Source organism: Callorhinchus milii, unplaced genomic scaffold (assembly GCF_018977255.1).
Source record: "Callorhinchus milii isolate IMCB2004 unplaced genomic scaffold, IMCB_Cmil_1.0 Scaffold18, whole genome shotgun sequence".
NCBI lineage: Eukaryota > Metazoa > Chordata > Chondrichthyes > Chimaeriformes > Callorhinchidae > Callorhinchus > Callorhinchus milii.
In genome coordinates, this window is record NW_024704759.1 from 3,299,799 (window position 1) to 3,315,382 (window position 15,584).

Below are 15,584 nucleotides of genomic sequence, written 5' to 3' on the forward strand. Positions count from 1 at the left end.
GCGAGTTTCATTTCACACCTGAGAGTTTAAGGACGAGGCACGAATCTTCCTCCTTCCCCTGTGGGTAGAGGCAAGTGAACGGAACTGAGCTGTGTGCCGACCCGAAGATATGAAATCTCAGTCTCTTTTACACACCCACTGACATTGCTCCAGATGATTACACCTAATAGTTTTGCGCCCAGCTGTGTCAGTTATTGTTTGGCTGTTCTTTGGAAAAGGCTGGAAAAGCAATCGAATTCTACATAGATTTGGATGTATCAAGCAAGGGTTTGAGACCGCTTGTTCTCCTCCGAGCGTTTTGCAACTGCAGCTTTCAGGGTTACTCGCCTACAAAATACAGTCACTACACTCCGGCCCTTCCCCTGCAAAGCATTTCAAGACGTTTTAATGACGTGACAAGGCACTATATCAAATGTACGGTTTATACTACTAGTACTAATAATCTTTGTATTTGATACAGCGCGTTTCATGTAAGGAGGATGTCTCAAAGCACTCGATAGGATTTACTGTAAAGTGTAGTGACTGTGAATTTTGTAAGCGAACGAGGCAGCCAATTTGCAAGAACTTTATAAGTGGGACTATATAATAGGTAAATCTGTGGAACAGGCTCCCTGAGGAGATGGGGAAGCAGGAAGTGTTGATTCTTTCAAATGAAATTAGATAGATTTCTTTTAGAAAATATTATTCTGGGATAGAGTGTATGAGTAGTTCAGGACATGACATGTCGATGTGACTGCCAGGATGGTGGAAGGCGAATTGGGTGGACCTTGGTCTTTTCTCATCTATAATAATAATAATCATAATAATGATCCTTGCATTTGATACAGTGTCTTATCACGTCTTCGAGACGTCTCAAACCGCTTCACAGAATATACTGTAAATGGTAGTGACTGTGCATTTATAACCAACCTACAAATCCAACATCCAGTGCCCGTGTGGTTGACGAAACCACCCCCGCCAAGAAAAATATATATCACGTATATCCAAACGAAAGCATTCCCTCTGTTCCTATAATGATGCTGAACAGCAATGTATTTTCAAAAGCATTGAATAACTTAGCCATAGTTTCTCACCTATTATGGTGCTGGGCTCAACTGGTTCGGGAGACACTGTGCTTCCCAAATCCATCCGAGAACACGGTTAGCAGAAGGTGAGGAAAGACAAAGAGAAAGTTAATCATTTCCCAATGTTATAAAATCGCTTTGTTCTAACCAGCGTCGCAGAAAATCCTGGTGAAACAATGGGAGAAACGAGTTCATTTCTAAACTTGCTAATTCAAGAAAGAGTACTCGTGAGAAAGGTATTGAAACCCGGGGATACAGGCGATTGAGTTCAAAAATTGTACAAACTTTAGTCGACTCTGGTGAAAAAAAACTCCACCGTAACGTGGGCGAAGGAGAAGGCGCCCTTAAATCAAACGGGTGGAGGGTATGAAACTTGTCTCACCCTCGCCGCATTTCAGACTGGTCAAAGCTTAGATTCTGTAACACGACTACCTTACACCAAGGCAACATGCCACAAGTTTTGGACCGGGCTGATCTGATCTCCGCTGGTAATTCTGCTGGAGGTTAGACTCTGCGCTTCTGATGTCTCGTGCTCTGACAGTGCCCCAGAGTGGCTTTTTGTTTTGTGGTCAGAAGTACTTACACTTGCTCGTAACGTGAACAGTGGAGAATGTTCCTTTAAGCAAGTGTTGGCTGTGTTGGGGGACGTGACTTCACTGCATATAAACCTATCGAATACTCCACCTGTCTTACCCAGCTTATGTCTCTCTGGCTGGGAGACTATTAAAGGCACAGAGGATCGCTCTCCATTGAATTATTGCAACGCATTTGCAACTTTAGTGCTCTGCTTGGAGTGCAATCCCATTTTTGGTGGATAGCGATCCAAATCATGTTTGTAGAAATTCGTTCAAATTTGACAAACTCACCAATGCTTAGCCTGTGAACACTTTTTATTAAGCCCAATGTTACGTTCAATGCATCACTCTTAGCTGAGGTTCGGCTGAACGCAGAGCTATGTTTTAAGGCCGAGAGTGAAACTGATCTTAAACCAACGCTTGATTTCCCAGACGTTTCATTTCTGCCTTACGAAGGTAGTTTCTCCAACAACCACCCACCCCCCACCCCAACCTCGTCCCCCAGTGAAACTGTTCCGTATATTTACTACTTGCTCACTGAAATAGTGTTTCCGCAGATTTGTTTTGAATTTATTCCCCGCTGTTCAATCGCAGGCCGTGTCCTCTGGCTCCAGTGTTTGGACAGTAACACAAATTGAGCAGAGATTTACACTGAATTGTCTTGCTTTGGACAGACAAGGGACAAGCGGAGGAGGTAGCTGGTCGGAAACAAATGTTAAAGAAAATAAGACTTATTGGTCACCATCAATCACAGACACAGACGTTAAGAGACAGGTCAATACTGCAACCGCGGACTCGAAGACATACAAGCAAGAGGTTGTTTCTTGATTTCCCAGACGTTTCATTTCTGCCTTATGAGGGAAGTTTCTCCTGGTGTCTTTGCCAACAAACAACCCTCCACCCCCCCACACCCTGCCCCCAATAAAACCGATCGTTCACTTCATGTTTGTCCTTCACGTCCACGCAAAACTCCACTTTACAGTAAAGTCCGTGAAAGCGCTTTGAGACGAAAGAAAGGCTCTGTATCAAATGGGAGGATTTACATTGAAGCTGAGCAGAAACGACACAAGCATTGAAAATCAGCCCCTGTAATGACCAGCTAAATCATCTTGGCTCCCACGAGCAACTGTTTCAATCCTCAGTGAAAACTGTGTGGCAGAGAGACTACATCCCACCGATTGCAATCTTTTCTGCTACTGAATTGTTGTAGCAAAAAAAAATTCAAAAATTTTGAAGATTAGACTAGATATTTCTAAAGAGCAATGACAGTGTGATCTTTCACTGGCAGAGTGTGCCTTTGTGTGTGGCTTTGTGTTGTGCAGTCAATTCACCAAGTAATGAAATCTGTCAACCTTCGAACATTTACATGGACAATTGCAAAATGATTTCTGATGTTCAGATGGCTTGATAACCGCCGTACAGCAACAGATAACTGCAACAATAACTTGCATTTGTATTATAATAATCACAATCCTTGCATTTAATTAAGGCACCTCATCACGTCATTGAGTCTTATCAAAGCATTCTACAGTAGTCACTGTACAAAGACTTTTGGATTCAAAATAAGACTGAAAATCAGGACAGACACCAGGAAGTTTTTTCTTAGCTGCCTATCCTAGCCCTTTGGGATGTCCACCTGACGTGAAACAACAACAGCAAAATTATATTTGTATAGCACCTTGCACGTCGAGAGGACGTCCCAAGGCGCTGGAAAATCAGTGTTTTGGACCTGAGCTGGGGGCTGGGATCGACGAGGGTGGAGATCAGGAGGGAAGGAATGTGACTGAAGGCACTGTTGAAGAGGAGGGTTTTGAGATGGGTCTCGAAGGATTTTGTACTGTATCCTCTGTGTGATGGGAAGCCAGTGGAGTCGGGTGAGGATGGGGGTGATAGGGTTGCGGAGCCTGATGAGCCTGGATAGTCAAGCCTGGATATTATGAATGTGTGTATGAGGGTCCCGGCGGCCTGTGCTGTGAGACAGTGGCGGAGCCGGGTGATGTTGCAGAGGTGGGGGAGGCAGAGCAGGTCATGGCACGGATGTGGGGTAGACAGGATAGTTGAGGATCAAACAAAACACCAAGGTTCTGGACTGGCTCAGTGAGGTGGAGTGCGCATCCTTGGATGTTGAAAGGTGTAATAATAATACAATTTGTTGTTGTTGTTCTTGTCTACTCCAGTCATGAATCAATTTGCAGCAGCGTGCAGTTGAGAACACATAACCTCTTTGTTCAGCACAATTATCGTCTGTTGTCTAAACAGGCTCCTGAACAATAACTGGTGCCATTTATACGGCATGTTCATGGTGAAAGACGAGGATGGGAAGTGGAGCTTCGTGGCTGAAACAAGAGTTGGAGGCTTCTGACTCTCACCTCGACGAATTTCACTGGATGATTTATGGGATAATTAAATGATAACTATAGTAAAAGGGGAGTTCACTTGNTTTTTTTGGATAGTCCTGATTATTAACCTTTATTTTCTACAGACTGGCTCAGTCTGAGTCAGGAGGCTGTGCGTGCAAAACGTCAACGCCAGGACTTTGAGCTCACAGCCTAGGCTGACGCTCCAATGCAGCACTGCGTTGCATGGTTAGAGATGCCGTCCTCTGAATGAGATGTTAAACCCCGGTCACGTCTGTGTCTGTTCAGTTGGATGTAAAAGATTCGCTATGCTTAATGTTTAACTTGCACCATAACTGGTAACCCGTTTCACCTGTTAATTATTCTTTAGGCGGAGAGGTACTTCAAGGTGTCTGTCCTGAATTTGTAACTTTGCACCAAATCAATCGATTTAAAATGCTTCCCGTGCAAGAAAGAGAGAGACACACACACATGCACACACACACACACACACAGGCACAGAGAGACGCTTACAAAGAGGAAAACAGAGAGAGTGAGAGAGAGACACACACACAACACAAAGAGAGAAAGAGAGACACATAGAACACAGAAGGGCTTAAACTTTCGGGCTGCGAAGAAGCAGAAACGAGCGATGAGGTGAGCCTGAGAATCAAAGCTTGGACAAGAATAATCCTTGCATTTTTGATACGGCGCCTTATCACGTCTTCGAGACGTCTCAAATTGCTTTGCAGGATATACTGTAAAGTGAATTGACGGTATATTTTCTCGGGCGAAACGTGGCAGCCAATGCAACGGACGCTGAAAATAAACGAAGAGGCTGAAATAGAAACGACTGGAAATGGAACACGGGTCACTTCGCGCCTGCGAGAGAAACTCCGCTCTGAGCCTGTCGAGCGCACGATCCCCGGGGCCTGACTGATCTGCTGCTGGTGTGTCTGTAACTGAACGTGCGTATAGTCAGCCCCATTCCCTTCACTGCTGGTCTCACTCCAGCCTCTCCATAGCCAGCAGCAACGGGGACAAATATTCCTGGGGATGCGATGTCTGTCCTGTGAGCGGAGGTGACAGAGTTGCTATTAGCTCTCGTCTCAGGAGAACCAGTTAGACAGCAGCAGGGAGCACCCTGTGGCTATTTCTTATATATGTGTGTGTGGGTGTTACCGTGTGTGTTTATTTGTGTGTGTGTGTGTGTTTTCGTGCGTGTTTGTGTGTTTTGGTGTGTTTGCGTGTGTGTTTGGTGTGTGTCTGTGTGTGCCTTTGGTGTGTTGTGGATGTGGCTTTTTGTGCGTGTGTCTATGTATCTTTTTGTGTGTGTCTGTGTGTGTTTTTGTGTGGGTCTGAGTTTATGAGTTTGTGTGTGTGTGCGTGTCTTCAATCCACAACTGTTCGTGGGACGCTGCTGTGCGCAATTGGCTGCCGCGTTTCGCCCACAAATATACAGTCAATTCACTTTACCGTATACTCTGTGAAGCGCTTTGAGACGTCTAGAAGACGTGAAAAGCGCTATATCAAATGCAAGGATTATTATTATTATTTATTATTTTTTATGAGTTTGTGTGTCTGTGTGTGTTGATGAGTTTGTGTATTTAGTGTGTTGTGTGCGTATGCGTTGCTGAGTTTGTGTGTGTCTTTGTATGTGTGTTACTGAGTTTGTGTGTGTGTTTGTGTGTGTGTTTGTATGTATGTGTGTTGCTGAGTTTGTGTGTGTGTGTTTGTGTGTGTGTTTGTATGTGTTTTGCTGAGCTTGTGTGTGTGTTTGTGTGTGAAGGAAAGCGAAACATTCTGCTCATTGTTGAGCTGCATCACTCAGGGCGCAGTGTCTAAACATTGCGACAGACTCACGTGACAGTCACATTCTCAGACGTTAAAAGCCCCGGCCACTGGGAAATGGGAATGAAAGGCTTGCAACGTTTGCCTACTGTGAATTAACGACGGAAAAGGGAACTCACAGGCTTCGTCTCTTTCAGCTGAGGCGTGTTTGCTGCAACTCTTGTCTGTAGCCGTTATCATCGGTCCCATCTCTCGCTGGGTGCTGTTCTGCGTCTCTTTTTGTTTCTTCGCCAGTTTCCTTCAAAGTTTGCAGAAAAAAATGGCGTCAGTGCGTCAGAAGACGAGTTGCCCACCTGAGATGTGCCAGGCACTATATCACAAACACAGCCCTCCGTCATTGAAACAAAAAAACCCGTGGATCTCTTTCTCTCGTGTCGAATATTCTATTCAAAACATATCTGTCAACCATCGCATCACAATCCTCAGGGAGAAGGTGGTGGTGGTGGGGTGTGGAGGGTAAGAACCTACAAATATTCCCATTTCTATATTAATTTTGCTTGAATTATCTTCACGCTTGGCGGAGATCCGATAGCAATAACTAGCGAAAGACAAATAACCAGCTTCAAACAAGAGGGGGCGAAGAAAGCGGTTCGGGTTCACGGGTTGGTTCTGCGTCTCCACGAGAGAGAGAATGCTCTGCACACAGAATTAAAGCCCTGTGCTTTACATAGAGCGTGTTTTATAGTTTTAATAAAATCAGAGATCAAATTACCGCCAGATCTTTCCGAAACAGCCGAGTTAGTTGATTTTTCTGCAAGGAACTTGGAATCTGGGCCTCACTGAGAGATATACAATGGTTGGCATTTAATTCCTTCTGCCGTACTAAATTAACTTAAAAGTCTTGAACTGCAATAAACCTACTGCCATCCTCTCCTCTTTGGGTAGAGTGAAAGTTACACACCCACACACACACTCACACCACACACACAAACAACACACACACAGCAGAATACTGTGGGTGAGCAGGTATTGGCATTTTTTGTACATTTGGGGACAAAACCTTAATTTGGGCTGTTTGTTCTTCTCCAATCTTCTCCCCTCGATTCCCACCCTTTTCCCCAGATTGCAGCAACTCCAACCTGGCTACAATGTCATGGATAACGGTTCACTAACCGTTATCTCACTCAAAGTACATAGACTCCATGCTGGAACCTAAGGAACAGTGAGTAATGTGACTGTGAGAGTGAGTGACCGTGTGAGCTACTGTGCAAGTGAATTCGTGACCACGTGAGCGACTGTCTGTGAGTGAGCGACTGTGTGAGTGAGTGAGTGAAGGCCAACCCTCGTCAACAACAACAACCAACCAAACAAACAAACAAACAATAAAACAACTTACATTTATAGAGAGCCCTTCACCAGCCATTCACACATGTACAAATCGCTCAGTCGCATTGAGAAAGTCAATCAATTGGTTATGTCAGCTATGAGTAGACACTTAGAAAAAGGAACTCGGTCAACTTCCCCCTCCCTCCCTTCTCTGTGGACAGTCTGATACCTGGTGTCCCCAGTTTTACACAAGTCTAGTGTGTTCTCACAGCTGACATACACAGAAACACTTGATTGACTTTCTCAACGTCTGCCAACACCGTCTGGTGTCTCCTATTAATCCACCCCCTCATGTTGTGTGGGCACCTCTCCAGGATAGAGTAACAACCACTCCTCACCGCTGTTACGCTGATTAGATTATCCACAGTGTAATCATCTGTAGCAATTGCAGCACCGTGTCCATTAACCTTGTAATTGTCCACATTACAAGGCCTTTGCCCAGGTGCTAAGCATCAATAACGCTTATTAAAGACCTCAAATCTCTGTGACGCAGCCACGTTTCGCCACATTGCTCTCGCTCAGTGCTTTCAAGACTGTTTAGAAGTCCTTGTTCGGATCAACAATAAAACACAAGGAACAGCTCAGAGTTTCGGGGGGGTGGGGGTGAAAGAAACCCTGAGGAGACCTGAGCTTTCACTCATTGTTTCCGTCAATACTTTCTTTACCCGCAAACAAATCTGGATTCCTATTTGCCAAGCCAGCCAGCTAGCTGTGTAAAAGTGCTTCGAGACATCCTGCTGTCATGAAAGGTTGCGTGTTAACGTAAATTGTGTGTTGCATTTACCCTTTTATTCTACAAGTCAATTACTCTGGGAAACCTTTCTTGTGTGGTAACCTTTAAATTACCTTTTGGAAGTTTGTAACGTATATTTGATGTATCGTTTGCACTGCTCTCCAGCTCTGACACCCGTTGGAGTAACAAAAGCAACCATCTCCTGGTGCAGACAGGTCATTTTGAGATGGATCATTTATCTTTTCAATGGAATGATCCGTCAATTGCATTCCACATTTTCCCCAATTTCAGAAATCCAGGTTATGGGTCTACAGCTCATGTCATGTCCTTACCCTTCAATAACAGCAATTCATTATTAATTATCGATTTTCTAATAAAATAATAATAATCCCTTGCATTTGATGTAGCGCCTTATCATGCTGTTGTGACACCTCACAGTGCTTCACAGAATATACTGCACAGTAAAGTGGATTGACTGTTTATTTTGTGGGCGAAATGCAGCAGCACACAGCAAAACCCCACAAACAGGAACGAGTAACTCATTTTTTATTTGGGGAGTTTTTGACCAGGACAATGGGCAAAACTCCCTTCTCTTTTTGAGTAGTGTCATGGGAGTCTTTAACGTCCACCTGAACAGTCTAGCAATGTAACACCCCCCCCCCCACACACCCCCCTCCCCCAAGCGCTGCACTGGAGTGTCACCTTAGACTGTGTGATCTCAGTCCCGACATGGGGCTTGAACCCACAACCTTCTGTCTCAGATGCGAGAGTGCGACCAACTGAGCCAAACCTCAGGCACATTTTGGGATGGCAAAGAGCTCCAGTTAGCCTCTTTCAAATTCCTGCTTAGTTTACCCACAAAACACACAGTTACTACACGTCACAGTGTATCATGTTAGCCCTTGGACATGTCATTCCGAGGTGAAAGGCGCTTCTAAAATGTCAGGGTTATTATTATTATCCATACTTTTGGCATCAAGCAGGATAGTGTCTCAGACATCCCCTTAGGCACTGCTTAAAACATACCCCAATATCCATTAGCCTTGAGCTGAAGTTTTCTTCTCATGGTTTCCATTACTGAGATCTTCCTTCATTATAACTCCATTCATTATAGCTACTCTCTCAACAGTCTGCTCGTAAGATGGAACATTTTCTCAGTCCTGTGTAGTGAAAGCTGATTGAGAAATTAATTTTATGCATTGAGCCTGGATGACTAGACTGCCTTTATCATTCTTGAGATCACCAATAGGTTACTTAACCTCATTAAGCTTCCCCGGCAAAGCGAAATTACCAACAATCTGTTCTCCATCCCTCTGGAGACTTGTCTCCGTGTTGCAACGGAGCCTGGGGTGGTCACGCTGCATATTGTAAAAGGTTGCGTTAAGTATATGACTCATCCAAATCAACATATTTTTGTTTCAATATGTCGCCACAAGCTAATGGAGATAGTAATCTGTCTTCTTACGCAAAACAAAAAATTGAAATGATCCCAGGAAAGGTAACACAAAGCTCTGCTTAATGAAGGTCAGCTTATTGATTTAAGAGCAACTTTATCCATTTGATCTGATTCTTAACTATTTAACCAACTGCAGAGGATACCCACTGGGGCCAGGGAATGAAGATTGAACTTTTCCCCTTTGACACAGTTTGGCAAGCTTTTCCATTGCTTGTCCAGCGAGGGCCACCCAAGCCTTAAAGGGCTTTAACCTCAGGATTAACAGGAGCTGAGTGGGAAGAAACGTTGCCCCGAGTGACTCTTCTGCCCCCTCCAAGCCCTGCTGATGAGTCAGGTTGGCTGGGCTGTCATCAGTTGTGCCCTGGATTACTGCAGACCTGCCTGGCTCAGGAACCGGATTAGAGACTGCCACAGAGGGTTGACTTGATTTTGATATTCCATTGCCAAGCACCATCACCATGTGTTCAACTTAACTTAACTTATCAACTGTTTGCTTATTTACAGAGCAATGTTTGCACTAAAGATCTAACACCATTCTGAGCTCAGTTAATGTTGTTCTTTCCACCTTTCCATCAGTACTATTCACTTTTTCTCACCGATAATCCAAAGTACTGATTGCTTTGTACATCGATCCATTATTTAGGGAAACACTGGCCTGTTTTATTTTACCGTTTTGACATTTTGGCTATTTACTATTCATCTACGAGAATGAATTTTGAGCTCCTTTCTACACAATCTTTCCGTGTGTACTCAACCTCTCACAATGTTGTGTAGCAAAGCTGCTTCCTGAACAGTGGAGGAAGAACCAGCCCTCAGATCCCTGCTCTCTCTCTCTCTCTCACTCTCTTGCTCACTCTCACCACCTTGTCTGCCTTCCCCGTCAATCAAGTCTTTTCAACGTGGGCCCGAGACTGACAGCAAAGCCAACAAAGGCAGCGAATGCCTAAGTCAAAGCCAAAGAGGAAGCTGAACTCTACCATTCCCTGAAGTTGGACAAATAGTTAGCCAGCTATGGTCAGGAAAACTTTGAGCTTCATCTTACAATTATATAGCGATAATCAATGAAATCTGAATCCTTTTGACCCAAATAACAAAATTTGGGTCTCAGCTAGAGTTTGCGCTCAAACACTGTCTTTTTACCATGTGCTGGGAGGGTGCGTGGGGTAGAGAGAGAGTGAGGGAACGTGGTGGGTGCGAGTGCTGCATGTTTGGGAGCAGGTAGAGGGGAGACACGCAAGAAAAATTGGGGATCGGAGTGTTGCCCCTGGAACCCTAATCCTAACACACCACCCTGGGCTAGAAAGCTCCTCAGTCAATGTGGGCCACACATTCCCTTTAACAGGTCTTGGGTGTTCCGTTGGATAGCTCAGGAAGCTTCGATAGGCCTATTTTCTTTTTTTAAATTAGGTGAGGCGCTTTTGGTCATCTTTACCCCTTGGCTCCCAACCCCAGGATCGGGATGGCAAATACAAGCACCAAAAAGCACTTTGAGACATACCCCCAACCCACCCCGGAATCGACATGAAAGGTGCTGTGTATAAATTAAATCGCATTGCGTACATGCTGGACAAGGCAACAACAGCAATAACAAATTACATTTGTTTAGCATCTTTTACGTCGGGAGGATGTCCCAAGGCTCTGGACAGCCAAGGATGTGCACCCGAGTTTGGGGCGGTTGTTTTCAGGAGTGGGGTGGGGGTGGGCAGCAGGGAGAGTAGGGTGACCAAATGTTCGGTCAAAGAGGAGGGTCTTGAGATGGGCCTTGAAGGAGGCAAGGGAGAAGGAGGGCATTCCATTGCTATTGAAAAAAATGACGGACAATTTTCTCTCTCAGTAAACGGAGGAAAACACGGAGCTAATAAAATACAGAGTTAATTTCTACTTGAATTCTACTGGTCCAGAGAGCAGGTGAATAGAACCGCAATGAGTGAGTGTAGCCCAGGTTCATAGAAAGCAAAGGAGTCTTAGATTTGTGGTTGACTGAGCACTAAACACAGGGCAGCTTCCTGCTGACATCTGGCTTTCAAACAACTGTAAAAGATCATTGTAAATTTTTTTTTCTTACTCCCCCCCCCCACCCACCCCTTCGTCAGTGGTGAAAAAAAAACTTCTGCGTTTCCGCTGTCGTTCGACTGAAACCCGTTCAATTCAGATTGTTGCTTTGCGCCCTGAACTGAATGGAAAAAATTGATGCATCAGAAGTGAAACAGTTAAGGCGTTAATAACGCTTTTTTGTACTTCTTTCACACCCAAAAAAATGACAAAAGGGTAGAATTCAATGGTACAATCACGTCTCAACCCTGAAAAAAACAGCCGACAATCCATCAAGTTATTGATTATTACACTCGATCACACACAGAAAAACGTGTCAAGACTGATAACTCATAACAAGAGGGATTCTTGCATTTGAAATCATGTCAGGAGGATGTCTCAAAGTGCTTTGCAGGGTTTTGCTGTTAAAGTGCAGTGACTGTGTATTTTGTAGGCTGAACGCAGCAGCCAATTTGCGCACAGCGATGTCCCACAAACAGCCTTGAAGCGAGAGACCCATTTTTGAAATGGTTTACAAACATCCCAATGGTTACTCTACAGCTCGAATATAGCTGTTGTCAGTGAGTAAACGACAGTCTCAAAGCACCTTGAAGTCAACAGCAGCTGCCCCTAACACTTGGGAGTCTAAAATGTAAGTCACTTAATACTATGTGCAAAAAATGTGTGGAAAAAAGAGTTAAAACACATACTTTTGTATCATGTGGTTGTATAATTTTATGTTGCCTTATCTTTCACAAAGGAATACAGTATTGATTTAACCACTAATAATAATAATAATAATAATCCTTGCCTTATCACGGCATTGAGATGGCTCAAAGTGCTCCTCAGAATATATTCTAAAAGTGGATTAACCATGTATTTTACGGGCGAAACTAACATTTATGACGTGCCTATTTTCGCCATGATTTAACCAGAGACTTTTCCAATTTATGCCTCAATCTTGGAGGCTGGTACTCGGCAGAGCTGAAAACTTTTAGTTTTAGCTCTGGGGAAAAAAACGACAGCTGGAAGCAACTCTGAACCAGGGAAAGCGACTGGAGTTGGAGCGAGGCTGTTCTGCCTATTCCACTTCACGCTTTGTTAACAGTCGCATCCATTCGGAAAAAAAGGCTCCAAGGTTCAGATCCCACGCCGGGCTTTGGGACAGATGCGGGTGACCAGATGAACGAGACAGTAAAAAAAGAAGTGAAGGAAGTAGGAGCAAGTGACTGAGGAACATGGTTAATTTACAGCATGTGCAACACAGACAGGCATTCACCGCAGTGGGAAAAAAGACATGCCCTGCTGTGTGGAGAGGCCAAGAATTCGGCCAACACTCCGAGACTCTATCCTGCATGAAGGGAGCTACGTAGATGAAAACCGCCGGAGGAATCAGTAGGAAGCGCAGTAGAATATATTGCTGTAGAAAACAGAAGTAAGTGCGATTGTGTTCGGGTGATTTGTTCTCATACCATTCAAGTGAGCGCCAGTGCATTGCCTCGACTTACATCCTCCTTCCTTTCTATCTAGGCCGCACCTAGCTATAGGTCATTTGTTATGATGTTAACATTACTCTCGCTGAGCAAATGTTAAGAATAATTAAGAATGTTGTCACTAACCACGACAAACTGGATCAAAAACTACCCTGGCTAATAAAATCCATTGACCTAGGTACAGAAGGAGGTCATTCAACCTATCGAGCCTGTTTTGCCAATTTATTGGATCATGGCAGATCTTTTAAATCCCATTTTTTGGCCTTTTCTCCATACCTCCATGCCCTTACTTCCCAACTATCCGTCTCCTTGACTCCCCTATAAATATCCTAATTGAATTTGTCTCGACAAACGTGATAAGGTGCTCTATCAAATGCAAGGATTATTACTATTATTATTATTCCACCACCCCCCTTCCCTCTCTCTCACGTTCCCCCTTCCGCCCTGCTTATGCTTTGTTGGAGTGAACTAGTTCACTGCAACCTCTTTGACAGCACTTTCTGCTGAAGCCTGGAAAGATTGAAGGTTTCTGAAACCACAGTGATGGGAACTCATGGATTTCAAGCTGTCTTTGCTCTTCCATCTTGGAGCTCAACACCCAGTGGTACTGGCCATGGCAAGCTCTGCACGACTTTACTGCGGTCAGATAGGCTTTCCCCGCTGGGACCTAGCGTTGTCAAGGTTTACGACGGCCAATGTTTTACACCAAAATGAAAGCCACGTGGTATGATTATGGCTGTTTCTGGGACATTGCTGAGCGCAAGTTGGCTGCCACATTCACCCACAAAACATTTCCTACACTTTACAGTGTATCCCTTGAAGCACTTTGAGATGTCCTCCCGACTTGAAAGGCACCGTACCAAAATGCAAGGGTTATTATATATTCGCCAACAAACACACAGTCTTTGAGGCATTTTGATGATGGCATAAGGTGCTGCATCAAATGCAAGGCTCTTTCTTATTAATTAGGATTATTTTAAACATCTTGAACTTGCTGCAGTGAGCAAGCATTTTTGCTCACTGCTCCTTCCCTCATCCCACACAACAGTCACTCCCAGCTCGGGGTTGGGGTGGGGATGGGTGGATAGGGGGAAGAAACCCGGACGACGATAGCCCGACAAATTCAATCAAATCAAACGAAATTCGCGATCGCTGTAATTGAATTAAATTCGCACATTAAGGCAGAATGAGGCAAAAAAAAAGCTTAGAACATCTGAACAGGCTTGTGCCTTTAACTCGAGAAGCAGTACAGCAGTACACTGCTGCCCACAAAATACACAGTCCATTAACTTTACAGTATCGTCTGTGAAGAGCTTTGAGCTGTCTCAAAGACATTATAAGGCGCTATATCAAATGCAAAGGTTATTATTATTAATTATTATTATATTATTATTAATTATCTCATCTATGCAGCTCTGGCACTATTATGAAACGTCCGTAAAGACCAATTTTGAAGGGAAATCTCTACCAGAGGTGGTACTTACAGGTAATATGAGTAGGAATATGCGCTCCTCCTGCCATGCGTGAACGGTTGAAGGGATAAATGGATGGGAAAGCGATGGAAAGGGAAAAAAATAAGAGAAAATAAGTTATTAAAAGGAATCTGCATAAGTAAAGCAAAGCTCAGGGGAGAAGGATTACACAGAAAATGTCAGTCACCCTCAGGCTTCTTTCAAGAAAATGTGTGAAAAATACATATGGCAAATACTGAAGCAATAAAGCGTGTGATTGTGTTGTCTGTGATTCAACGAGTACTTTGATTTTACCAGCGGTGATCTGAAGGGACATGCTTTAGTGAGGTATGGAATAAGGTTTTAACGCCTTGTGTTAATTGTGGTCTTCAGGCCTCTGTTTGGCACTGAAGCCCTGGCATTAGTCGCCTTTGCCATCCATCTTTGTGGCAAAAAGTTGCAACAAAGTCTTTGACGGCAACTCAGGTCAGGATGGAGATCCATCAGGATCGGCGTTGATGGGCTGCACATCTGGAGCCATGGAATGGGGGTGGGGAGGGGGGCTGGGATTGACCTCCAAGGATCTCCCACTCCCCGCACCGCCCCCACCTCCATCCAAAGCCCCAAATCAAACCCGGACAGTCTTTCCTTACGTGGAGCTGTGATGAGGGTGATGTGAATACGACGCAAAGGGGAAGGGGAAAGGTTGTGCTGGACACATGTGCAAGCCGCTGCTAAACCTCAACACATCGCGTTGGGTTTTGAAATGGTCCGATCGTTTTGTTGAAAAGAGAAAGTCACTCAACCCACCAACCAATCGTGTCCTCAGCTCAGAGGTTTCTCCGTGAGATTTAGATCAAGCGTTTCAATTGGGTTTATTTTATTTTATGTCCAATGTGGCTCGGAACCAGATTTAATACTTTTTTTTACACACACGAGCGCACACACAAGCACGCAGAGGCACTCGAACCCTCCGGTCAGAAGTGTTAGTGGCAAAAGCGAGAAGTCTCGCTATAGAAACTGATGAAACCATTGCTTCCCCTACGCAACTACCTGCGATTGTTCTCACAAAGTGCAGCATTTTGTGGAGGAAACACAAGCTCATGAGAACACAGCACTCGCCCACAACCTACACAGTCACTCCACTTTACAGGAAAATCCTGTGAAGCGATTTGAGATGTCCTGCTGATGTGAAAAGTGTTGTACCAAATGTAAGGATTATTATGATTAATACTGTATGTATAGACCCAAAGCCTATTTACATTATT

At 44.3% G+C, this 15,584-nt stretch overlaps 1 protein-coding gene across 2 annotated transcripts in view; it reads right to left on the reverse strand.

Moving 5' to 3' along the window:
* ptprt (protein tyrosine phosphatase receptor type T) overlaps positions 1-15,584 on the reverse strand; it is a 313,345-nt gene that overhangs the window by 37,821 nt on the left and 259,940 nt on the right. The window contains exons 15-17 of one of the 2 annotated variants that reach the window (XM_007884878.2): positions 14,350-14,379; positions 5,946-6,064; positions 1,074-1,109 (exon numbers count right to left, since the gene is read on the reverse strand). In XM_007884878.2, the coding sequence (XP_007883069.2) occupies positions 1,074-1,109; positions 5,946-6,064; positions 14,350-14,379 (185 nt within the window). The remainder of the gene's footprint in view (positions 1-1,073; positions 1,110-5,945; positions 6,065-14,349; positions 14,380-15,584) is intronic. The other variant, XM_042341838.1, reaches the window with a different exon arrangement.